The sequence below is a fragment of the Budorcas taxicolor genome, chromosome 4, assembly GCF_023091745.1.
Source record: "Budorcas taxicolor isolate Tak-1 chromosome 4, Takin1.1, whole genome shotgun sequence".
Lineage (NCBI taxonomy): Eukaryota > Metazoa > Chordata > Mammalia > Artiodactyla > Bovidae > Budorcas > Budorcas taxicolor.
Window position 1 is genome coordinate 11,453,955 of NC_068913.1, and position 27,963 is coordinate 11,481,917.

Below are 27,963 nucleotides of genomic sequence, written 5' to 3' on the forward strand. Positions count from 1 at the left end.
CTAAATTCTTTATCATTTACCAAAAATAACTTTTTTAAAGCTTACTGTTTTGTCTAATGTTATACAGACTATCAATCTACACATTTTTGTGTTTCTCTTAAAAATTAACTTATAAGGATATTATATAAAACTAACTGGTATATCACACACCAAACATGAGTACAGATTCTGTACAATGTAATAGTATACATATATATTACAAGAGACTAAATGCCTTGTTAAAAGTAAGTTTAAGAAATCTTTCATGGAAAAAATCTACATCACAAAATGTGGTGGCTTGAGTGTCAGCTGGTTTCCTCTCACGAATTTCTTTCCATGGGCATTAACTGTCCATTTAGCTTCATTAGTAGTTTTACCACAAGGCCAGCCTACAAAGTAAAATATACGTCAACAATAAATTTGAAACATGTAAAAATGTGTAAATGACATACATGGCAGTAGACAGAGTGTTCTCTATCTGAAAAGGGATTTTTCATTGTTATAAGAGTACGATAAATTATTCCGCTAAGTTTCTTGCTTTGTTTAGGAAAGACCTGCCTTTTTACCTTGGTCTTAAATAACATTAATTTCACGTAAGAGGTTTTACTTGAAGTAAAAAGGACTGTCATTTTTAAAGAAAGAAATAATTTTACTAATACAGTAGAGTTTATTACTATCATAAATCAAGAACTGATTAGGTACTTACCTGTTTTGTATGTACTATAAAGCTCATTTTATTTTCCATACTATGGATCTGAAAACATGAATCAGCATCTCCCAATTGCCACATAAAGCAACCATACTTAAGACTGATGAGTAAAGCCTGCAACATAATTGGAAATCATTAATATTGAAATATTTATTAAAAACAACACCTATCTTCTCTTACTATCTACACTTCTCTAGCCAGGTCTAAACAGAATGGTTCTGAAAGTTAGAATAAAACTTGTTCAAAGCGCACTTGGTAACTTGACATAGCCTGCAGCACAGAGTCACAGCAGACTTCTTGAGCAATGATACTCTTTTTATCAGACTGACAGAGCTTTTTGAAGATGCCCATTCTGTGCTATGTATGTTTATTTATGCACACACACACACATTCAGCCATGAGAAATAAGGATATCCTGTCTTTTGCAACAACATGGATGGAACTTGAGGGCCTTAAGCTAAAGAAAGACAAATACCATAGGATGATACCACTTAATATGTGCAATCTGAAAAAGCCAAACTCATTGAAACAGAGAGTAGGATGGTGGTTACATCAGGCACTGGCGGATGGGGGGAACTGAGATGTTGGTCAAAGCAGTACAAACTTTCAGTTACAAGATGAATTAAGTTCTGGGAATCTAATGTGGGGCATGGTGCTTATAGTTAGCAATACTGCACTATATGTTTGAAAGTTGCTAAGGGAGTAGATCTTAAATGTTTTCACCAGAAAACATAAATTATAATTATGTGGTGTGACAGAGGTGTGGCTAACGCTATAGTGGTAACCATTTTGAAATAGGTTAAGTATAACAAATCAACACACTGTATGTACAGTTTAAACTTACCCAATGATGGGAAAACAAAGATGCCCGTTCTATCAGTGGTTTTCAAGAAAATTAAGTGTACTTTAAGTTTTTACTTTCTGCAGGTTAAAAACAATTTGTTTTATATATTCAGTACCTTTTGAATATTCATATAGTACTTTCAAATCTGAAATTTATTTAATGTGGTAAAATTGGTGACTTAGGCAATTTCATATCACTGAAAATAAGTACATTGCTATATTTATAGTAAGTGAAAGAAAGTGGAAGTCACCGCTGTGACTGACTCTTGAGACCCCATGGACTATACAGTCCATGGAATTCTCCAGGCCAAAATACTGGAGTGGGTAGCCTTTCCCTTTTCCAGGGGGTCTTCCCAATCCAGAGATCAAACCCAGGTCTCCTACATTGTAGGCAGCTTCTTTACCACCTGAGTCAAGGGAGAAGCCCATATTTATAGTAAATATAAACATTATTTTAAAAATTAATAATATATCCTTCATATATTCAACAGAACTATTTAAAAAACAATTATAGTACCTTGTACCTACATGTTCTAAATAATGGTATATTTAAATAGGAATCCAATCTTTTGATTATTTAAAAAATAATTATCTCCTAATAATAACTTACATTTTCTTACCTAAAAATAAATATATTCTTTGCATACATATATACAAAGAAAATGTTCATGCCATCCTTTAAAATAAATATATTTAGAAACATTACCTCTCTAGGACTAGCAGTTCTTAACATAATCATGGTAAATAATAAACAAACGATATGCCAGAAAGATTATGATTTAGGGCATTTTGAAAGTGAGGTCCTGTAAGTGAAATATAATGTAATTAATTTAACATGTGTATACCATGTCTAATGGGAAAATAACAACACTTTGCTTACAAATAGCTACACTTATAAAATATAACATATGGGTAGGATCTGCTAAGATAGCTATTTACACAAAGTACACACGGAAACAGAGTTTTAAATGCAAATGAAGTTATTTTTTCAGATGAAGGTGTTTACTCTATTTAAGCAAGCCTGTCATATTGACCATATAGACACCTTAGGTCTTGGTCAATCTAAGACAACTGACGACAAGCTGACTATTCTCATCTTTGATGGTTTGAAAATCTTAGAGCTTTTATAGTGCCATAAATTTACCTGTAGCTTACGGAGCACAGAGGTAATGATTATGTGGCAAGAAAACACTATTTCCCTTGGTTTCAGTCACCTCTGTGTATACCCAATGACAGCATTTCTATTTCCAGAAAAAGCAGACTCTTAATAACACTGTTATCATCCTCTGCCTGCTACTGCTATCTCACTCAAGTCCTGGAGCAGAATATTATTCATAGGATGAAATGTTATAAGATATTACTGAACCATCATTTGACTACTATATAAAGCTTTTTACTGTTGCCTAAATTTGGAATGCTACCAAAAGACAAACGTAATACACAGTTTAGAGAAAAGGCTCAGTGTTACGCCCATGGCATCACCACCAGTTCAATGAAGAAGAATTTGCAGATATTGATATAAAATGCTCTAAAATAGCAGAGGAAAAATTTCTTGAAATGACAAGGGGAATTTCTCTTTCATTTCCTTTAACAAACAGTGCAATAGAGAATAAAAAAGTAGTTATAAGATAAGAAACAGTTTATTTTGTATGAATAAAATAGTTTAAATAGAAAATGATAAGCAAATGACTCAAAAACAAGCCAATATCAAAGACTTCAAAAAGTCAAGTTCCAAGTGAATTACTGAAGCCAGGTCCCCCTTCTGCATATGTCCCTGCATAGTCCTTATCTCCAATCACAAGCATATCTAATAGTATGGTAAAATAACTGCTATAACAATGAATCTAAGTTATCATGAAATAACTACCATTGAGATATTTTCAGAAGTTATGTGATTACATAAATAAGACTTAAATGATGAAAATAAATATTAGGTTTACAGTGAAATTTCCTAATCTAAAATGCCTTTTTACATAAGCTTCGCTTCAGTTCAGTTCAGTTCAGTCGCTCAGTCATGTCTGACTCGTTGCAACCCCATGAATCGCAGCATGCCAGGCCTCCCTGTCCATCACCAACTCCCAGAGTGCATGCAAACCCATGTCCATAGAGTCGGTGATGCCATCCAACCATCTCATCCTCCGTCGTCCCCTTCTCCTCCTGCCCTCAATCTTTCCCAGCATCAGGGTCTTTTCCAAGAGTCAGCTTTTCCCATCAGGTGGCCAAACTACTGCAGTTTCAGCTTCAGCATCAGTCCTTCCAATGAACACCCAAGACTGATCTCCTTTAGGATGGACTGGTTGGATCTCCTTGCAGTCCAAGGGACTCTCAAGAGTCTTCTCCAACACCACAGTTCAAAAGCATCAATTCTTTGGCGCTCAGCCTTCTTCACAGTCCAACTCTCACATCCATACATGACCACTGGAAAAGCCACAGCCTTGACTAGATGGACCTTTGTTAGCAAAGTAATATCTCTGCTTTTGAATATGCTATCTAGGTTGGTCATAACTTTCCTTCCAAGGAGTAAGCGTCTTTTAATTTCATGGCTACGGTCACCATCTGCAGTGATTTTGGAGCCTAAAAAAATCAAGTCAGCCATTGTTTCCACTGTTTCCCCATCTATTTGCCATGAAGTGATGAGACCGGATAGTATGATTTTAGTTTTCTGAATGTTGAGCTTTATGCCAACTTTTTCACTCTCCTCTTTCACTTTCATCAAGAGGCTCTTTAGTTCTTCTTCACTTTCTGCCATCAGGATGGTGTCATCTGCATATCTGAGGTTATTAACATTTCTCCCGGCAATCTTGATTCCAGCTTGTGCTTCATCCAGCCCAGCATTTCTCATGATGCACTGTGCATATAAGTTAAATAAGCAGGGTGACAATATACAGCCTTGATGTACTCCTTTTCCTATTTGGAACCAGTCTGTTGTTCCATATCCAGTTCTAATTGTGGCTTTGTGACCTGCATACAGATTTCTCAGAAGGTAGGTCAGATGGTCTGGTATTCCCATCACTTGAAGAATTTTCCAGTTTATTGTGATCCACACAGTCAAAGGCTCTGGCATAGTCAAGAAAGCAGAAATAGATGTTTTTCTGGAACTCTCTTGCTTTTTCCATGATCCAGTGGATGTTGGCAATTTGATCTCTGGTTCCTCTGCCTTTTCTAAAACCAGCTTGAACATCTGGAAGTTCACGGTTCAAGTATTTCTGAAGCCTGGCTTGGAGAATTTTGAGCATTACTTTACTAGCGTGCGAGATGAGTGCAATTGTGTGGTAGTTTGAGCATTCTTTGGCATTACCATTCTTTGGCATTGCCTTTCTTTGGGATTGGAATGAAAATGGACCTTTTACAGTCCTGTGGCCACTGCTGAGTTTTCCAAATTTGCTGGCATATTGAGTGCAGCACTTTCACGGCATCATCTTTCAGGATCTGAAACAGCTCAACTGGAATTCCATCACCTCCACCAGACCAAGATGGTGGAATAGAAAAGTTCTGAAGTGTTCTAACAGGTATTCACAGTCCAATCCACACTTCATCCTGGCCCCAAAAATGTTCTTGTAACTAATTCAAATTTTCAAAATGAACCACTTGTTTCAGGTATTTTACTTCCTTTTAAAATCTGTATCTTTTTCATTTATATCTAATTAATTTTTAAATAGATAAAACAATCACAGTTACATATTTTTTTTAAGTTGCAAAATGCCATATAGTGAAATGTCTCTGTTCTACTCCTATGCCCAGTTACATAGTTTCCCTTTTCCAAAGGCTTTAAGAAACTTTTTATGCATACAAAAGCACCACAACACATATTTATGTAAATCTAGTTTTCACCTGCCCACATTTTTTTGAGGTATAACGGACATATGACATTATATTAGTTTTAGGTATACCGCGTGATTCAGTATTTGTATATACTGCAAGTATTGTTAACATTCATCACCATACACAGTTAACACATTTTTTTTTGTTGTGATGAGGAATTTTAAGATTCATCTCTCAGGAACTTTCAAATATGTAATACAGCATTATTAACTATGCTCTATCCTATATCCCATGACTTATTTTACAGTTCAAAGTTTCTATCTTTTGACCCCCTTTACCCATTTTGCCCATCTCCCAACTCCCTGCCTTTGGCAACCACCAGTCTGTTCTTATTTCTATGAGCTTGTTTGCTTTTTCAAGATTCCACCATACACAAATGAGACCATATGGCCTTTATCTTTGTCTGACTTACTTCACTTAGCATAATGCCCTCAAGGTCCATCCATATTGTTGCAAATGGCAAGACTTCATTCTTTCTAATGGCCAAGTAATAATACTGCATTGTGTATGTGTGTATAACCTTTATATTCATGCCGACATACACAGGGATGACTCTCTGAGTACTGTGGCTTGCCTTTGTAAATATCTATCCTGTGCAAAACGCTGCTCCATACGTAGGAATTCCCCAACAATTCTGTAAGAACATAACACACACACATATATACACACACATACACAAACTGTTTCTCTAGCCACCGGTCCACTGATGACACTTAAGTTGTTTATCAACTTAAGGTAATGTTTCAATGAAACACTGTAGGTAATGTTTCAATGAAAAGGGATGTGCGTGTATCTTTCTGTTAGTGTTTTTGTTTTCTTCCGTTAACTACCTGTTTCTACCCATTTTTACATGAATGATAGCATATTATGTATGGTTCAGCACCAAATATATCTTAGAGATCATTCTACACAAAAATATTCTTCATTCTTTTGTATGGCTGCAAGGTATTTCAATGTAAAAATGTACTACAATTAATATTAACTCCCTATTGGTAATCATTTTGTTTTCAACCCCCATCCTCTGCTATTATAAATGAAATTGTTCATGTAGCCTAGTACTGTTATTTTAGATATTATATATATAGTGTGACTGGTCAAAAACAGCTGAAAAGATAAAAATCTACCTTAGTTTCCATGTTGAGGAGATGAAGTCCTTTTATATTCACACCTACATACACAGGGATGACTTTATGATTACTGGGGCTTGCCTTTGTAAATATCTGTCCTGTGAAAAAAGCCGCTCCATATGTAGGAATTTCCCAACAATTCTGTAAGAACATGCGCTGTAGGTGATGCATTTCTTTACTGACACCTTCACTTGTACTAAGATTCTAAAAACAAAGTAAAATAAGGAGATGTGAAAGGAGAATGTACCTGTAACAATCCAAACAGGTCAACTAAACAGTCTCTAAAATCAAGGCTAACCCAAAGAATAACATGTGTGACGTTATCCCACGGGTACTTTTTCTTCTGAGATCTTCTATTTAAAAAGAAAAATCAAGGTCTAAAAATAACGCTTATTTATTACATTTTAAGTGCATAGATAAAGATAGTGTATTATTTCATATTTTTAAAAAATCTCTAGCACTTACCACAGTACCAGCATACAGATGGTCATCAGTAAAAAATTCTATATTGTTAAAAATAAAGTATCTTGCTACTTTTTCTTTCAGATATGTGAACTATAACTTTTTAATTTCAGGAATATAAATTTAATGTACCTATGTTTAATACATTAATAATACTAACAAAATTTCCACTAGGCTATCTCTTTTTATTTCTATTTAACAGCTTACCTTGTATTCATGAAGTATTCGGTTTGTCCAGTGAGGTGCCTTACTTTTCAATTTGGTAATAGGTACAATAGACTTGAGATTTTCTTCACTGTAAGCAAATATGCCAATATTTTAAAAATAAATTATCTTTAGTAAAGTAATATAATCATTTAGATATAAATGGTTTTAAATGATTTTTGACCTGAAAAATACTATACTTAAAATATCAGAAAACTCAACATTTTAAGCAAGAAGTCATGATCCCAGCATTGCTCAGTCTAGAGAAATGTCTCTTCTGTCAGTGAGCACAAAATATTTTTGAATACTGAAAACTACAATAAACAAACTTTAGATGTGCTAAAACTTCAGTGTTTTCTCACAACATGAAACATGAACTAGTTTTTGGGTGAGATTCTGAAATACGTCTGCCTTATAACTTTTTTTTTTTTAACTACGTACCTAAGTAAGGTTTTAGTGAACTTATTTAAACATACAGTAAAAAAAGACAAGTATAAGGCATATCACACTATATTCAAATATAAGAAAAGTAACCTTGGAGAGCATATAACTTAAAAGAATGCATTACTATAGCTTTTCTTCTCATTCCATGCCTTGTATTATTTAATTCCAAACCACTGTCTAAATAGTTCTTAATAACAAATTTCTAAACTTCCTTGGTAAGCTGAATCTTGGGCATAGCATAAGACTATGAATTATATTAAATACTTACTTTAGGAAACCTTGCTTGTGTTTCTTACTCTCGTAATTTCCATAAACTATCTGCAACAGTAGACTTGCCAACGTTATCAGTTTAGCATCAGGAGCTGTATAAAAGCCCTTCAGTAAATTATATCTGGCTTCATCGAAGAGAATAAGAATAGCTAGTGGGTCTTCAGTCTTAAAGGAGAAAATATAGTATGGTTATTAGGCCACAATTTCCTGTTATAAATGGACAACTTGTCACTAACATGGAAAAGCAAAAGCTATGTAACTGCATAGAAATAAGCTGTTTTTGCTTTAGAGCAGAGGTTGACAAGTCTTTTCTATTAAAGACCAGACAGTATTATTTTAAGCTTTGTGAGTCATAAAGTCTCTAATAGGGTGACTCAACTCTTCTAGTTTAGCACAGAAGCAGCTGTAGACAATACATCTACAAATGTCAGAGTTCTACTAAAACTTTTTATACCGATTCTGAAATTTGAGTTTCATGAAATGTTCACATGACATGAAATATTAATTCTTCTGAATTTTTGAATTTTTCAACCATTAATAGCTTACAGGATATACAAAAATAGGCAACAGTTCAGATATAGTAATAGGCCAGTTTGCTAGCCTCTGATTCAAGTCCGGTGAAATTATCATCAGTTTATGGATATGAGTGTGAGTAATTTCTAGTACAATTTTACCTAAATTCTTTATATTCCTCAAACATCCTTCTATATTTTATGCTTCACACAACATAGTAGTGAATCACAAAGAAGATGAAAGGAAGTATTGTCAATTCCCAGAAGGATACATGAAGTTTGAAAAGAACTTAACAGTTTTTATTTGATAAATAACATGAAAGGAGAGCATACTTTTTTTAAGTTTTAAAAACTAAAGTTTCCCTTTATCCGATAAGATTAAAAAAGACTGAAAAATGCTACCCTACAGAATACATTTATACCTGGAATAATATGATCACCAATTACAGAGATTCTAAATAAATACTTGAGTATTTCCATATATGATTTAAAATGACCCAAATTCCTTACAGTAAAAAGTTTTGTTGTCTTGCTAACTAAAATAGCACTCCACACAATATTTAAAAAATTGAAACAGAATTTCATGGAGGAAAAAAGATAAGGGGATTGCTCTTGATTAAAAGAAGCAAAGAGGTAACAAATACAAAGCATGAAGGTTGACTAGCTTCTTCAGTTGAGCGTTTTAAGAGACTGAGAAACTGGGGGGGGGAAATCTGAATATGGGTCTGATATTAGATATTATTGTGGAAATATTATTATTAGGTTGATAGTGGTACTGTAGTATGTATAGTACATCCTTGTTCTTAGAATATGGTGTTAAAATATTTAAGGATGAAGTGCCATGATGCCTGCAACTCAATTTTAAACGGTCTACAAAGAAAAGAGAGGAAAGGTGAAGATAGTAAAATGTTAACAATTAGTGAATTTAATGAATGGTATGTGGTATAGATTTTATTACTTTTTCAACTTTTCTATGGGTTTTTAATTTCTGAAGCTAACTGTTGGGAAAAAGTGAAAGAAAACATTTTTCTAGTAAAAACTGACTTAGTGAATTTGAAGAATTTGAGTAGAGAATAGTTATAATTCCTAATAGTGTATTCAGGGAGTATTAGTCAACAACTGTTCTTTTTAAATGAAAGTAGGCTCTTCTTATCCTAAAAGAATAATCCTAACCAAAAAAATACAATTCTTCTATCTTTCAGATGGTAAAAACAGGCATTTCTCAATTACACGAGGAGTGAAAGAACGTAACCACTTTACCAGATGATGATATTCTGATTCACTGTAAGTACTCTTTAAACCTTACTTCTTTTTCACTTGACCCTACTTTACCTAAGTTGTAGTATAAAATGCAATTAATTTAATGTCCAAGTACTATCATTATTATGACTCTTTCTCTACCAGCCAACTGTGAAAATATTATTTAAGTGGAGAAGGAAGACAGGCTGAGTATACTTAGATCACTTGCAGATTTTATAGCTCTATCACGTTCTGCTTAACAAAAGTTGCCACTTTACCTATGTTTTAAGTGTAGAAGTTAGTGGCATTCATTTCATTCATAATGCTGTGAACCATCACCACTGTTTTCACATTTCAACATCCAAACAGAAATTCTGTAACCAGTAAGTCCTCATTCTCTTTGCATCACACCTGTGGCAATCTCTAACATACTTTCTCTTTATGAATTTCCCTGTTCTAGATATTTATTTAAGGTAAGTAACATCAAACAGTTTTCCCTTTTGTGTCTGGCTTATTTCACCTAACATATTTTCAAGGTCCATCCATGTTATGACATGTTTCAGCACTTCGTTCCTTTTTATGGATGAATAAGAATCCACTGTATGTATAGACTGCAGTTTTCTTTATCCATTGATCTGTTGATAACACAGCTCGTGTCCACCTTTTTGGTTATTATGAATATTGCTGATAAGAATGCTGGAATACAAATATTTGAGCTCTTGTTTTCTTTAGATATACACCTAGGAGTGGAATTGCTGGATCAAATAGTAATTCTGTGTTTACTGTTTTTAAGAACTATTCAACTATTTTCCACAGAGGCCACACCATTCTATATTACTATCTACAACATACAAAGGTTCTATTTTCTCTATTTCCTCAACCATCAATATCTTCCTTTATAAACTATTATTACTACAACCATCCTAGTAGGTGTGGATTCTTAGTGTGTGGTTTTTTTTTTTCTTATTGTGTTTTGATTTGCATTTCCTTAATGCCTAATGATCTTGAATAACATCTCATGTGCTTGTTAGCCACTTGTGTATCTTTACTGGAGAAATGTTAAGTCCTTTACCCAATTTAATTGAGCTGTCTTTTTGTTGCTGAGTTGTAGGAGTTCGTTTTATATTCTGAGTAGTAAACATTCAACATTCAGAAAACTAAGATCATGGCATCCAGTCCCATCACTTCATGGCAAGTAGATGGGGAAACAATGGAAACAGTGAGAGGCTTTATTTTGGGGGGCTACAAAATCAATGCAGTTGGTGACTGCAGCCATGAAATTAAAAGACACTTGTCCCTTGGAAGACAAGTTATGACCAACCTAGACAGCATATTAAAAAGCAGAGATATTACTTTACCAACAAAGGTCCATCTAGCCAAAGCTATGGTTTTTCCAGTAGTCATGTATGGATGTGAGAGTTGGACTATAAAGAAAGCTGAGCACCAAGAATTGATGCTTTTGAACTGTGGTGTTGGAGAAGACTCTTGAGAGTCCCTTGGACTGCAAGGAGATCCAACCAGTCCATCCTAAAGGATATCAGTCCTGAATATTCATTGGAAAGACTGATGTTGAAGCTGAAACTCCAGTACTTTGGCTACCTGATGTGAAGAGCTGACTCATTGGAAAAGACCCTGATTCTGGGAAAGATTGAAGGTCGGAGGAGAAGGGAATGACAGAGGATGAGATGGTTGGATGGCATCACCGACACTATGGACATGAATTTGCGTGAACTCCAGGAGCTGGTGATGGACAGGGAGGCCTGGAGTGCTGCAGTCCATGGGGTTGCAGAGTTGGATATGAATGAGCGACTGAACTGAACTAAACTGAAACACTTACATATATATGATTTGCAAGGGTCTTCTTCTATTATCTAGCTTATCTTTTCTCTTTAATGATAATGTCCTTTGATTTACAAATGATTTTAATTTTGATGAAGTCCAATTTATCTATTTTTTCTTTTGTTACTCATGTTTTTGGTGTCATATCTAAAGCTCCATGGCCAAATCTAAGGTCATAAAGATTACACATATATTTTGTCCTAAGAATTTTATGGTTTTGGCTTTTATATTTAGGTTATTGAGACACTGAGTTAATTTTTGATGCGGTGTGAGATCAGAATCCAATTTGATACTTTTACATGTGAATTTCCAGTTGCCCTAGCATCATCTGTTGAAGAAACTACTCTTTCTTCATTGAACTCACTTGGCATCCTTGTCAAAAATTAGTTGTAATGGTATATGGAGTTATTTGAGGACTCTCAACTCTATTCCATTCCCAATTCTATCCTCATACCAGTACCATATTGTTTGGATTACTATAGCTTTGTACTAAGAAACTGGGAAATGTGAATCCCTTCACTTTATTCTTGTAGTTTTCAATGTATAAATCTCTTTTATTAAATTTATTCCTAGGTATTTTATCCTTATAGAAGTTATTCCAAAGGATTTCTTAATTTCCTTTTTTGAGTGTCTGTGGCTGGTTATAGAAACAATTGATTTTCACGTGTTGAGCATGTACCCTACAACTCTGCTGAATCCATTTATTTTTTTATTTTTTTTAATCCATTTATTAGTTCTACCAGCTTTTGTGTAGATTCTTTGGAATTCCCTACGTATAGGATCATTTCATTTTTTATCAACAGAGACAGTTTAACTTTTGCCTTTTCGATTTGGATGTCCCTTTTTTTTTCTTTCTTTACTTTTTGGTGCTGCTGGGGAGAGTGTGACCAACTACTTTCATTAGAACTTCTTGTTCTGTGTTAAACAGCAGTGGTGAAAGCAGGTATCCTTGTCTTGTTCCTGATCTTAGGAGGAAAAGTTTTCAGTCTTCCACCATCGAGTATGTTAACTGTGGGTTTTTTTATAAATGCCATTTATAGGATTGAGGAAGCTCCCCTCCTAGTTTTCTGAGACTCCTATCAAGAAAAGCTATTGGATTTTGTCAAATGTCTTTTTTACCTTAAGTTGGATAATATAAGATAGACAATATGAATAGTCAAACATAAAATATTTACCAAGTTTGGACAAGGTCACTGAAATTTTCACATGTTGAAATGTGCTTAACCTTATGTATTTAGTATTTCCTTGAATAAAAGAATGAAGAAATGCATTGTATATTTTCTTCACCAAATTTATGAGATCTCAGAACTTTTCTTTTCCCCAATTTTCAAAGCTACCGCTGTATTTAGACTATCACCTAGTTTAACTTGTAATATATACCTTAGGTTTTTCCCTTGTTTGATCATCCTTCAGATGGCATTATTTCACTTCTAACATTTATAGTAATTCAAATCCAGACATACTTATTTAGGACAGACTTTGTTTTTAATCATGTAAATTCCATTCTCATTTTTTACTATATGTATAGTTCTCTGTTGAATCTAAAAGAATAGCTACACACTGACTACTTTTTAATGTCCCCTTTGTAGATATAATCTTCTGTATCTAGAATTTTTTTTTTTTAGTTCTCTCTATTCTCTTTAGGGTGGAATCTTGATTTCTTTTGTATTTTAAGACAATGGAGGTGGAAATGGAAAAACCAACCAGGGGCTTTGTAAGTAGACTAACTCAAACTCTACCACTTACAATAGGGATGTGGGGATTGAACAGAAAAACAGAAATGAACCCTCCTGTAAAGGAAGAGCACAATGTTTGCCTCTGGTGTGTAAAATAGGAACTCAGCAGATTCTGAACATAAATGACTATAAAAAAGATTTCTGAGCAAACCTTTTTCTCAACTTCCAAAGGAAGTCTCACATCTCTTCTTAGGAAAAGCTGTGGTGTTTCCCTTTGGGGATCCAAATTAGTCAATTCAGCAAGTATTTCTGGCCAGTCACGAACATGTTGCAATGGTTTATGATAAGGCTTGAGTTGAAGGCCTGAAAAACATCTTTCCCTTAATAAATGATAATGTAGAATGAACTAATTACATCAACACAGAGAAACTTTTCATTAAATTCTGTACCTAAGTATTGAACACACACAAATTAAAGGTCTAAATTTAAATCAATATTGATTTTAATCAATATTATGCCCAATTTGAGGTTGACTGTTTTTTAAGAATATAAGAATTATGAGAATAATTCTGGAAATGAATTAAAATTTATCAAATGAATTTAAGATCTTTAATTCCATGATAGCCTATTTAATTATGATAAAATCAGTAAAAATTTAGTGTTTAAAAATATACAGTTAAATCACTAGGAAACAAATCACAACCACCTCGATGAAATCCCTTATGTATTTGCAATTCTTTGTCTGAGAGACCAAATCTGTAGTAACATTAGGCTGAGTTTAAATAAAAGGAGTTGAACATGACTGAGAGACTGAACTGAACTGCAATAAAAAGATCTGATAGAAAACCAATATAAAGAAAAAGAATATCTGTATTATTCTGAGAGGAGGTGAGCACTGAAAATAAAGGCAAGTTGGATGCATTTAAATGGCATTCAAATGAAATTTAAACTGCATTTAAACAGCATTCAGATCAAATTTCACGGCCAAAGAAAAAACGTTTTGGCTTTTACCACTTCAAACATCGTATGGCGCTTCCCTGGTGACTCAGCAGTGAAGGATCCGCTTGCCAATGCAGGAGACACGGGTTTATGGCCGATCCGGGATCATCCCGGATGCTGGGGAGAAACTAGGCCCCTGCGCCACAACCCCGAGCCTTTGCTCCGGAGCCCACAGGGCGCCACTACTGAGCCCACAGGGCGCCACTACTGAGCCCACACGCCCTAGGGCCTGTGCTCCCGGACAACAGATGCCACTGTTCTTCTGCTGCACTGCAATCAGAAGCCCTCACGCCACAGCTAGAGAGTAGGCCCCACTTGTCACAACTAGAAAAACGTCCACGCAGCAGTGAAGAACAGCACAGCCAAAAATAAATCAATACAATTAGTACAAAACACCCCAACATTGTAGGAATAAAGAGGGGCCAGGAGCAAGCAGAGGCTTATCTGTTTCAGCAGTTTGAACATAATTTATGTAAAAGAGATTATATCATTTGAAAATTTAAAAGTCAATAATAATTGATGCTACACTTGCAGTTTACCAACTCACTCTCAGAAAGGAATAATGAGGTTTATACATCAGAATAACAAGTTTCTTACTGAGGTTTTCTGAACAGATCCAAATAGTGAAATATTGCTGTGTTTCTTGAGAGAGACGCATTCCTTCCATTATCTGCTGCACTGTGGTATTATTTCCATGCTTCAGTTCAACAGAGCGGTATGATCCATCCATTCTGTATATACGAACTTTTTCATACTAGGACAAAGAATGATAATAAATTATGCAACCTGGGTAGAAATTATACATTCCAACCCCCAAAAATGCTTTAATTTTAACTTCATCTGCTTTATTATAGATATCTAATATGGAAAGTATCAGAAAAACTACTTTAAGTGAGAATCTTCTGGCAATATTTTATTTTTTCTATTTTTGCCTTGCTGCACAGCTTGCAATCTCTGTGGCCCAATAAGGGATCAAACCTGTGCCCCCTGCACTGGAAGCTTAGAATCCTAACCACTTCTGGCAAATTTTTTAAAAATTTACTTCCATTATTTATATTTTTAAACATGAATTTCTTCTGAATATTCCATGGTCAAATAAGTTTGAGAAACGAAGGCAAATGGTTTTTAAAAAAATATTCAACTTCAAAATCTTCTGAGAGGATACTTTAAAGCTATTAATGTACAATGTAAATACAATGGGGGATATAGACTTGGTTAACTAAATCTGGTGCTAGTTAACTACCTCATGAGTTTAGTGGGCCACAAATTACAATGTAGAAATGTGCACCAGCAATAATTTATCCCAAGAGGAATCTGTGATAAAGGACTTTGCAGATAAAAGTTATGAACAATGGACCTTGAGCCAGTTTCTTTCTTCCAGTTGAGAAAATCACAGAGAGAAATGATATTATCAATTCATTTTTATTGTTACAGGAAATAACTGATGCCTCTAAACAACTTCCAGGACAGTTCATTTTAGGGAAAAGTACCTAATTCCTTTTATTGTATACATCCAGATTTAAAGATTATATGAGAAATAAAAATGTGTTTTTAACTATACAATTAGAAAGTAAATTGCAATGAAGTTAATACAAGGGTGCCTGTACTGCTTATCTATTTCCTTGCTTTTGTTCTGTGAATGTGTGAAATTTCCCTTTAAGACAGATCATGTATTTATTATTTCTCACATCACTTTCAGCATTTCATGGTGGTAAATTTACAGAAATACTCAACAAGTACATATTATCTAGTTAATGGAAATGTCTAGAAAGGGTCAGACATATCGGTTATATCCTGTTGGTATAAAACTTTTATCCTTTATTAGTTGGTATAAATTTTTTTATCCGGTTTGCAAGTTTTCAAACAATTTTTACATTGAAAACAGTATATTGTCACTATAACTTTGAGGCATAACAAAGTTTTTTCTAATTGTTAATTCTTCTCTATTTTAATGCCACTGCTAATTATTTTGTACATAAGTAGATGGAAAGGCCAAGCTGAATAGGCAAAATAAAAGACTAGTATCTCTTTTAACCCATTCACTAATCTTAAGGAGGAAAATGAATCTGAACTAGATAAGTAATTAAATTACTGAACAATGTATAATATGATTATTTACAAATATAACATATTGCTTAGAAGACCTAGGGGCTTCCCTGGTGGCTCAGACGGCAAAGACAGCAGCGCAGGAGAACTGGGTTCAGTCACTGGGTTGGGAAGACGCCCTGGAGAAGGGAGTGGCTACGTGCTCCAGTATTCTTGTCTGGAGAATTCCATGGACAGAGGAGAGCCTGACAGGCTACAGTCCATGGGGTTGCAAAGAGTTGGACATGACTAAACGATGAACACTTTCACTTCACTTAGAAGGCCTAAGTAGAGAGAGATGCTTCAATGAACTGGTTACAATTTGTAATCAGCATATAAAGTATAGAGATTACATTGGGAATTAAGTTAATTTTAAATGACTAAAAGATTTACTTATGCAAACTTATTTTGATATGCAAGAATAAATGTCCAAATGTTAGAGATGATAGCAAATTTAATATCTATGATATCTAAACATGAGGTTTTATAAAACTAGTAAAGAAGCCATCGATACAGTCATCCTTCCATTCTTACCACAGATCCTTAAAATCACTTATCAACTTAAATACGATGCTTGGCTCTAACTAATATTTATGAAGTTAATTCTTACTGGTTTGTTAATGGCTTCCTTCAACAATTTTGCAGCTTCTTCCCAATTATTTTGTTTGTTTTCTTCACAAATATTTAAAGGAGATCTTCCCTGTTGGTCTGTTATGTGCTAGGAATGTGAGAGAAGAATCAGAGGTTAAAGAAAAAAGGCATTACAAATATACAAGCAAGGGAAAATATTAGTCAGTCAAAATTTCATTAGAAAGACTACCGGCAAGTGCTAAGCAGGCATCAGGCATCCTTACTGCATGCTGTACTTTAAGGGAACATGAACAGCCAAAGATGGGAGATGCAAAGCACTAATCACCGTGGCTGCCGTTTTTCAAAAATTCTGTTTATAGCAACAACAAAGGTCTTGTTAGAGCTATTATTTTTCCCTTACAAATCTGGTAGTACAAATTCCAAAATATCTTTTTCCTTAAGATATTTTTTAGAAAACACTTTATACAAGGGCTTCCCTGATAGCTCAGTTGGTAAAGAATCTCCCTGCAATACAGGAGACACTTTGTATAAAATGAAAAGGAAGCTAAATTTTATGTACATTTGGGCGATACATGGTGGTGATGGTTGTAAAACAATGTAAATGTACTTAATGCCACTGATCTGTGCATCTAAAAATGGCAAAAATGGTATATTTTATGTGAGGTGTATTCAATTACAATTTAAATGCAACGTGTATACATATTATTTATTCTATATAGCAAGTTAAATTTGTTTTCATTTCTCAGCTGACCTCTCAAGTGTACAACTAAACATTTTAAGTGTCATTACTAGTTATTTACTGTTTGGATGTTAAAAAAAAAAAAGCCTGGAAAATAACTTACTCTGTCAATTTCTGGATGGTTTAGGAGGATCTGTACTATTTCAGCATGTCCTCCTCCAGCAGCAAAATGAAGAGGAGAACTAAGTTGTCCATTTAAAAGGTTTGGATTGCACTTTCCTTTCTCTAACAATATGCGAGTGGCTTCAACTTTTCCATACCTACAAAAAAATAAAACACCTACAAAAGTCATATGAAGTGTTTGAAAAATCCAAATTTCAGACATCTCAAAGAAATCGAAGATTTTTCTATGGCAGAGAACAAGGAATGAAGACATTTATGTAAATATTTTCAGTGTTTATGGATTTAATTTAAATGTTTCTATTTCTGATCAACTGGGAGAAAATATAATCTCAAATACAAGACAGAGCAGAGGATACAGAATCACAATCATATAAAATATACAAAAATTATAAATTAGATAAAATTTTTAGTCAAAAATATTTTCAGGAGCAGAAAGTAACTCATAAATTTAATAATGCTTTTTAAAAATTTACAATAGGCCTAAAACCTAATTTACATGTAAATGTTGAAATGAGGCAATGTGAAAGATACAAAGATATGCTAAGATAAATGGTTTCTGCTTTGGCAAAGGCTTCTAATGTAATCAGAGGAAAACAAACATGTGAGATAAGTTACATCATGCTGTAAAATTTAAGTAACAGTTGAGGGTAACCATCAAAATATATATATTTGTCAAATCATATAATGATGCTTTAGAAAATGTTGGAAAAGGAAGATAAGATTTCAGTCTAAGAGAGTCATGAAAAGTATTCTGATAAAAGAACAATTTGAAAGCTGAAGAGAAGATGCTGAAGAGAAGTAAAATATTCTAGGTAGTGGGGAAAAAAAGTAAGCAAAGAGTACAAAGAATGTGCCAGACATAGTGAATTTACCGTCTAGTTACAAATTTACCATCTAGTTACAAAGACTTATATAAGGCTTCAATCTAAGGCAATGGTGGAAAGGCAATTCATTTTTTCAGAAATAAATGGGTAAAAAGGGGAAGGAAATTTGCTCTCAGATATCGTGCATTTGAGGGGCAAACAGCACATCTTTAGAACTAAACCAATTTACTGTCAACTTTCTTCCCTTTCACACATGCTCTGGCTTTTCTCTGCCCTGAACCTACCCTTCTCATTCACGTGACTGTTTGCTTACGTTCTTAGCTATTCTTGAGATGTCTTTTTTCCTCCTCCTGATTTTATTTCAGTTAAGTTCTGTTATTTCTCTGAAACAGTTTACCAACTACCTCCTATATATTCCCACTATAATTTACCATTTTACTTTTACTTTTTTAATCTCATTAGCTACTTTCATCCTTGTATATATACATTTCTGTCAGCCTGGATGCTCCTTGAAAGTTATATCTTTGCATTCTCCATTCTGCCTCATGCATTAAGAAAATGGGTGATTAAACTATTCAGCTGGCAACTGAAAACACAGACTTGATACTCAAGAGGAAGGCAACGGCTTAAGGTACCAGATATACAAATTCATCCAACTGAGCCTGTTAAAGCTGGGAGAATGGATGAAACCTTTCTAAGAGAGAAAGATGAACATCTCAGAACAATGAAATGTGTCTTGAAAAACATACTTTCAGGATAGGAAAAGATACTGAGGGGGACAATTCAAGAAGTAATAACAAAAATAATTAAAATAAAAAAACACTGTATGATTAAAAAGTTTTCAAGGTACTTCTTTATATAATTACTTAATATAATCTTCACAACAACTTATGAGGCAGGCAGAGATATTTCTAATGCACAGATGAAAAAAATGAAGCTTGTACCAGTTAAGTAATTTGCCCAAGGTTTCATGGTTAACCAGTTAAAATCCAATTTTCTGACTCTTAGTGTAACAGTTTCCATACTATTAATATAAAACATGCTTGGGTCACAGGATGAAGACCAGTATTTTAATAATAATAATGATAACAATTATTATCTTGCATTTGTATTGACCTTCTTTATAGCTCTATTACAGCTGCCCTTTCAACTGCCATTTGTTCTGCAAACAAAGGGGTGGTCAGCAGCATTAAATGCAGCAGAGCAGTGGAAGAGGTTAAAAACTCAGAAAGCTTAAGAAGGTTCATGAAGACTGAAAAAGAGAAAGCAGTGAGTTATGGTCCCGTTATCACTGAAGTCTGGCTGTGAAAGGAAGGAAAGGAACAGCACAGTGGCCAGAAGGGCCAGTAGGTTCAAATTAAGGTTCTTTTTCGAGTAGGCAGATTCATGTATGTTTGAAGACAAAAGAAAAGAAAGGACAGAAAAGCAGAAAGTGCACAGAAGTGTCTGACTCTTTGCGGCCCCATGGACTGTAGCGCACCAGACTCCTCTGTCCATGGGTATTCTCCAGGCAAGAATACTGGAGTGGGTTGCCATGCCCTGCTCCAGAAGATCTTCCCAACCCAGGGACTGAACCAGGTGTCCCACAATGCAGGCAGATTCGTTACCTGTCTGAGCCACCTAGGGAAGTTCCTAGGTTTATAATAGAGGACCGAAAGGTTGACAGGATGAATGAGATAAAGACAATCACAGCTCGCTGCAGTGAAGGCTCAAATGAAATCAGACGGAATAATTTGTAGGGAGCCAAATCATCAGAGTTCTGAAACACTCTCTAGCGATGATGTGAAGCCTGGAAGTACTATCAGAGAGAGAAGACACTGATTTGAGAGGGGTGAGAAAATATGAGATGTCAGTGAGACATTTACTGAGTGGCTGAGAGGTTACCCATATGGGGAGAAAGCCAAATTAAATAGTTTTGGAAATGGTGATTCTGGTAAAGAGAAATTTTTAGGCACCTGTCATCAATATGGTAATTTTTAAAGCTTGGAGTAATCCTAGGGGTGATTTCACTAAGTGATCCTCAAAGACTGATCCAGGAAACCAGGAAGATTGCTGAAAGCTTTTCAGCATGTCCTCTAGGTAAAACATATTTCATAGTAATACTGAGATGTTATTCGCCCTTTTCACTATGATTTTCTCTTAAGTGTACAGCGGAGTTTTCTAGAAGCTCCCTGACATGCAAATTGCAACAAATTAAAGGCAAAATCAGATGTGAGAATCCAACTGTTTTCTGTAAGGTTGGACAGTAAAACGATGCAAGAATGTCAAACAATGCTACTTTTCTTATTAACATTTTTATTTTGGAAAATAAGATATATTTGGAAAACTCTGCTATTTATATTAATATGCTATTTTAAAATAATTAAATTCTTAAGACATTTTTCAGTTTTACTTCACATAAAGCTCTTTGGGATCTTGTAATTTTGAAGAATAAAAGGAGTTTTAACACAAAAGTTTGAGAACCACTGATCTAATAAAATCCCTCAGTTTAAAGCTGCTGCTCCTGCTGCTAAGTTGCGTCAGTCGTGTCTGACTCTGTGCGACCCCACAGACAGCAGCCCACCAGGCTCCCCCGTCCCTGGGATTCTCCAGGCAAGAACACTGGAGTGGGTTGCCAGTTCCTTCTCCAGTTTAAAGGTGAGAAGACAGAATAAGAGGGATAAAACAGCTTTTGTAAGCTTATAAAGACAGACCCCATCCCAGTCTCTTGATGAGACAGCCCAGTATTCCCCTTCTAATCCTAGTATTAACTAGTAAATAAGAGTACATTTCCAAGATAAAGTAATTTATGTTCTTTACTAAATAGTTTAATCAGTCTTCATTCAAGTTCACACCAATCAAATGATCTATCTTATTAAAAGTATTGCATCATGTTTGGGAACACATGTAAGAATTAAAGATTTTAAAATTAAAAAAAAAATAAATTAAAAAAAAAAAAAAAAAAAAAAAAAAAAGTATTGCAAGGTGACCTATATTACTACTACTACTGGTGTATTAAACTTGGTTATTATTTCCAGCAAAATTTGATTTTATTGATGGATAAAACTCTTCCTCAGTGTACCAGGGTAATATCCAAATAAAAATAAAACAGATGAATGAATTTTAGATACAGACATCGAAATCTTTAAATTTTTATAATACTTTTATAACAGCCGTTTTTTTGAGTGCTTATTACTGCCAGGTACCCTTCCAAGCATTTATTCACATTTTTTCCTCTAATCTTAAAAAAAGCACTAAAATTAAGCTCATCTTTTAGATAAAGAAATAGATCCTTAGAGACATTAACTAATTTGCTAAAGGCCATACTTTTAGGAACTAAAATATTCAGTAGGGACTGAAATGTAGGTACATTCCAAAGCACATTAAATACGATACCATACTTCTGTTTTTATGTAATACGTAGTTGAAAATATTACCACTCTCTTAATAGAGGAGAAAATGGGCCCTGCCACAGAAAGGGCAATAATACAGGCAAATGTAATTTTGGGATTCCTAAGCTAAAATTCACTGGCTCTGTCTTTCTCAATTTGTGATGTTTGAACTATATTCTCTACTTCTTTTTGTTTAGCTCAAGGAAAAGCAAGTGATTTCTTCTGGTACTGTTGCTGCTACCAGTATTTACCAGTAATCTGAAAAAACAATTATAAGTTCAGTGAAAGAAGATTTAGGCTAACTCTTTTCAAATCTGAGTATAAAAATTTCCTATAATGGGAAAACAATTAAGGTTACATTTATAGAATAAAATAACGTATTTTTAAGGAAGCAGAAAAAAACAGCATATTTAGTAAAGGATATTTTTAAGGAAATAGAATATTGTCAATAGAGAAAAGATATATATTAAAAGCAACTATATTTAGCTGCTGCTGCTGCTGCTAAGTCGCTTCAGTCATGTCCGACTCTGTGCGACCCCAGAGATGGCAGCCTACCAGGCTCTTCTGTCCCTGGGATTCTCCAGGCAAGAATACCGGAGTGGGTTGCCATTTCCTTCTCCAATGCATGAGAGTGAAAAGTGAAAGTGAAGTTGCTCAGTCGTGTCCGACTTCGTGATCCCATGGACTGCAGCCCACCAGGCTCCTCCATCCGTGGGATTTTCCAAGCAACAATACTCACAAATATTGAAATCAGAGAAATGAAAAGACTTTCAGTTGGACATGATCTAATTATTGTATTTTACATATAGATAAATAAACTAAGATGCAGAGAGGTGAAGTAAAGTAACTTGCTCAATGCCACGCAGCTGAAAAGCTGTGGACTTTTAACAGGCAGTAAACAATGTAGGCACTTCTCAAATTAGCCAGAGAAGCTCATTTTAAACAGTAAGTCAAAAGCAACTTTCCCATAAAATATAAGGTAAAACTAGAGGAAAACATAGGCAGAACACTCTTTGACATAAATCACAGCAAGATCCTCTATGACCCACCTCCCAGAGTAAGGGAAATAAAAGCAAAAATTAACAAATGGGACCTAATTAAACTTAAAAGCTTTGGTACAACGAAGGAAACTATAAGCAAGGTGAAAAGACAGCCTTCAGAATGGGAGAAAATAATAGCAAATGAAACAAGTGACAAATAATTAATCTCAAAATATACAAGTAGCTCATGCAACTCAACACCAGAAAAATAAACAACCCAATCAAAAAATGGGCCAAAGAACTAAACAGACATTTCTCCAAAGAAGACATACAAATGGCTAACAAACATATGAAAAGATGCTCAACATCACTCATTATCAGAGAAATGCAAATCAAAACCACAATGAGGTACCATCTTACACTGGTCAGAATGGGTGCTAGCAAAAAGTCTACAAACAAATGCTGGAGAGGCTGTGGAGGAAAGGGAACCCTCTTACACTGTTGGTGGGAATGCAAACTAGTACAGCCACTATGGAGAACAGTGTGGAGATTCCTTAAAAAACTGGCACTGTTTATAATAGCCAGGACATGGAAGCAACCTAGATGTCCATTGGCAGATGAATGGGTAAGAAAGCTGTGGTTCATATACACAATGGAGTATTCCTCAGCCATTAAAAAGAATACATTCGAGTCAGTTCTAATGAGATGGATGAAACTGGAGCCTATTATACAGAGTGAAGTAAGTCAGAAAGAAAAACATCAATACAGTGGTGTATTAATGCATATATGGAATTTAGAAAGATGATAATGACAACTCTACATGCAAGACAGCAAAAGAGACACAGATATAAAGAACAGAGTTTTGGACTCTGTGGGAGAAGGCAAGGGTGGGATGATCTGAGAGAATAGCACTGAAACATGTATATTATCATGTGTGAAACAGATGACCAGTCCAAGTTCAATGCATGAAGCAGGGCACTCAAAGCTGGTGCACTGGGGCAACCCAGAGGATGGGGTGGGGAGGGAGGCGGGAGGGGGGTTTGGGAGGCGGGAGGGGGGTTTGGGAGGGAGGACACATGTGCACCCATGGCTGATTCATGTTGATGTATGGCAAGAACCACCACAACACTGTAATTAGCCTCCAATTAAGATAAATAAATTAAAGAATATATAAGGGTAAATAACTTCATTACATCCTTTCTAGAGGACAGGCTATAGCAAATGGCTAACTACTGCTATGAACATAAATTTAAGAACTCAGTCCAGGCTGAGGGGAAGAGTTATGATTATGTGAGAAGAGTGCAAGAGCAAGAACTCCATAGGCAACTGGTGGAGAGAGCTAACCTCACTCCTGAGAGCTAATCCTTCTCGTCGAAAAAAAAAAAAGGCTTTAATTCTAATGAAAACTTTTGGATCTTTCCAGATACCATAGCTTTCCAAAGAACTAAAAGAATACTTTTCTAACACGATGCAGGTCAAGTCATATGTAGCTAACACACGTAAATTTTATAATAAGGATGAGCAAACACAATACAACACCAGTACAAAACAATAGACATTGCAAGGGTGAATAAGGGACCAACTGCTATGCAGTGGCACTTGTTTGTCATTAGCTATCCTACTTCATGTGGGGAAGGCAATGGCACCCCACTCCAGTACTCTTGCCTGGAAAATCCCATGGGCGGAGGAGCCTGGTGGGCTGCAGTCCACGGGGTCACACAGAGTGAGACAACACTGAGCAACTTCACTTTCACTTTTCACTTTCATGCATTGGAGAAGGAAATGGCAACCCACTCCAGTGTTCTTGCCTGGAGAATCCCAGGGACGAGGGAGCCTGGTGGGCTGCCGTCTATGGGGTTTGCACAGAGTCGGACACGACTGAAGCGACTTAGCAGTAGCATCCTACTTCATGACTAAGAAATGCCTGAGAACATTAATGATACTTTTCAAATGGGGCAGATGCTGTGGCACACGCATAGTAATCAAAGATTCCTACAGAGAAAGCTCAGAAGGCAGACAAACATGGTGGAAGAAAAAGTGGCTGGAATGAGAACAGCTTTGAAAAGAAATACTAACATTAATAACTAAAGATTCATTCTTTCTAAAAAGAAAAGAATAAGTAATCTGTTTACCAGCATGCATAATGAATGGGTGCCCAGTGGTCACTATCTAATTGGTTGACTGAAAATCTTTCATTGAGAAGTCGGTTTAATAATTCGGAATCTCCTTCACAGGCACTTCGATGGAGAGGAAAATCGTCTACCCACTGTCGTTCCCTAATCATGAAAAACAAACAAAAACAACACTGTTGAAATTCAAATTGTTCTGAAACAAATATGACACATCTATGAAAGCTACACATCACTGTAAACTGAATCATTTACGCAGTGATTACACTGCATACTATTTGCATATATCATTTAAACCAATTGTTTAACATTAGCATATAGGCTATTAAAGGCAAAGTGAAGTGAAACCGGAGTCGTACTTGTCTTCAGTGACACTGCTCCTGCTCCTCTGCCATTGCTCCTGTTTGGGGATTTGGATTTTTGAGTAGTCCGGAGCTCCCAGACCAAAGTATGGATTTATTACCACTTTATCTACCTAGAAAGGGAAAACATAACAAAAGCTGTTTAAGAGCTTTATGACCTTAAGTATAAAAGCAGAGCTAAGTGAGGATGTCATCTCAGTGTTTACAATTACTAATATATGCATTTGTCTCAGGAAAAATAAATTATATTTTGAAATGAAATATCTTTTGAAATAAAAGCCAAAATTCTTACCCGGTTTGTATACTGAAGATCTGATCCAAACAAAGGGTTGTAAATGCAGGTATCTGCTTTCTCTAGGGCTAACATTTTACTCTTTATTTCTAGTGCACTGTAGCCCATATGTAGTGAGTTTTCTGCCTGACCTGATTCAGTAGCATATGCAGGGTTTATAACATTAGTTTTTATCCGCTCAAGAGGAGAAGGTCGGAATAAGGCTGGAATAAAGTGAGACTGTGTGTGACGTTCATCTAGCCACCTGGCAAAATAGAAAGAAGAGGCAGTAGAAGTATTTGTTCTAAAGTAAAGATGAAAAAAGTAAACTACTGTCTAACTCTTTCTAATACTACATTCAGATTTTTATAATTTTAATTAGTGTTAGTTAAGTATTTAACTTACTGTAAATAAAAGTTTTATTACTGGATACAGCAAACTATTTTTTTTTAATACATATAACAAAAAAATGTATATAACACTAAATAATTAAAACCATTTCAGAAACATGAAGCACTTTAAAATTTAAACCACTGAGATGTAGGTGACATTAGACCTACTGTTACAGGACAAAGGCATGACAGGTTAAATGACTTGTTTACTAATAAGGGTAAATCAATAATAAATCTTGTTTTATAACTAAGGAATCTTAATTCTTAAGCCAGGGCAATCTTTGTCACTTTCGAAGAATAAAACTAACATGCTGCAAACAAATCAGGACAATCTTATCTTTGGGGTTTAAAATTTTTATATTATACTTCAAAAACTTACCATTTCATAATATATATATTATAAATTTTATTATTTTCATCCATAAAGTATTTCTATCTCACAAAGCTAATTTCTATTATGAATATGTATTTGATTTATTAAAAAATATTTTTAATGGCAGTTCTTACTTATCCAAGGCTATTAACATTCTTGCTGTAAGTGTAGCAAAGTGAGTGCTGGATTCACTACAGACTCGCATAATATCTTGTAAGCAGTAAAAAATTGGGCATCCTGGAGTATAAGTATATTTAGTATTATCTGAAAAAGAAAAATGAAGATTTATGCCATCATATAAAAGGCTTACAACTGCGTGTTTTTTATTTAAACATATACAGTATGTTTAAAAAATTGATAAGTATAAGTTTTTCTAGACTTGTAATTAGAAGACTTGGATTCAAGGGCTGGCCAGCTCTGTGACCTTGTCCAACTGAGTGAATGCAGGATTTAGAATCTTGTAGGACTACAGAAATGGTTTCCCCTTTCTCTTGCTCAACAATGTTGTAAAATTCTGATTAATAATAAGATTTCCAATATCATGTAAAATGCTGAACTATTTAACCTAAGTATGGCTGGGAGAAAGAAATCTGGAATGGCAGAGCTGGCTAATAAAACATATGTTAAGTACTGTGTAGCAGCAGTCTGATGAGATGCCCACATTGGGCCATTAATGTATCGTCAGTATGATTACTACCTTACATGAGGCCAGTACTCTACAGATTCCAAAGTGATTTTTACATCTAATACCTCACTGGATTCTTCCAGCACAATGAATCAAGCAGGAGCAGATACCTATCTTATAGATAAAGAGGTGAGGCTTAAAGAAGTGGTTTGCCCATAACAAAAAATTAGTAGACTGCAGGTCTGACTGAAGCTGATTATTTTTTCTATTTTTCCAGGATAATAGGATGAATTCCTTGTCAAAGCTCAAATTAAATTTTCACATTAGATCTAAGTTCTTTAAATATTACCATTATTATTGGGTGGAGTATTTTAAAACTATTACTGACACTTTCTTATCCCAAACACAAGATAGGTTCTGATGATAATCTGTTAGTTTTCCAAAATGCATACATTTTAATTTCTATTCTATTTATATAGCACAGTCTGAAAAATCCCTCATTATAATCTGAAAACTTTTTGTTTTTATTATAGCTTCCTTCCTCACTTCTTTATTCTACTTTTAAAAACAGAAACAAAAACTTTATGATTAGTCCAGAAGCCTGAATATTACTTGGGAATCAAAATGTCATTAAGTAACAAATTTCTCCATCTTCCATTATATTAAAAATATGATTTTTACAACAGTATTGCAATAGTAACTATGACTCCAAATTCCTAAGTTCCACCATAGACTTTAGCTTAGTACCTAAGGTACACCAAGATTCACAAGACGAAACTCAAGGCTTTACCTTTAACAACTGATGGAACAATAAATAATGCCGCTTCTCTGCCCACCTTCTCCCCATCCAGAGGAAATGTCTTCATCAGGACCACTCGTTTTCCTAGTCATTTTAAGTCAGTGAAGATAAAAATAATGGGCCTTTTAAAATCTTATAAATTACCTTCAGAGTTAAGAAAAATATTTTAAAGGC

At 34.8% G+C, this 27,963-nt stretch overlaps 1 protein-coding gene across 1 annotated transcript in view; it reads right to left on the reverse strand.

Annotated features, from left to right (window-relative positions):
* The window catches only part of KRIT1 (KRIT1 ankyrin repeat containing), a 33,012-nt gene continuing 5,049 nt past the window's right edge, over positions 1-27,963 (reverse strand). Inside the window, exons 3-16 of the mRNA XM_052638637.1 lie at positions 27,781-27,873; positions 26,500-26,629; positions 25,622-25,865; positions 25,327-25,442; positions 24,971-25,114; positions 17,644-17,800; positions 16,821-16,928; positions 14,723-14,879; positions 13,338-13,489; positions 7,859-8,025; positions 7,150-7,237; positions 6,478-6,684; positions 686-802; positions 1-368 (exon numbers count right to left, since the gene is read on the reverse strand). Of these exons, the coding sequence (XP_052494597.1) occupies positions 300-368; positions 686-802; positions 6,478-6,684; positions 7,150-7,237; positions 7,859-8,025; positions 13,338-13,489; positions 14,723-14,879; positions 16,821-16,928; positions 17,644-17,800; positions 24,971-25,114; positions 25,327-25,442; positions 25,622-25,865; positions 26,500-26,629; positions 27,781-27,873 (1,949 nt within the window). The 3' untranslated portion in view covers positions 1-299. The remainder of the gene's footprint in view (positions 369-685; positions 803-6,477; positions 6,685-7,149; positions 7,238-7,858; positions 8,026-13,337; positions 13,490-14,722; positions 14,880-16,820; positions 16,929-17,643; positions 17,801-24,970; positions 25,115-25,326; positions 25,443-25,621; positions 25,866-26,499; positions 26,630-27,780; positions 27,874-27,963) is intronic.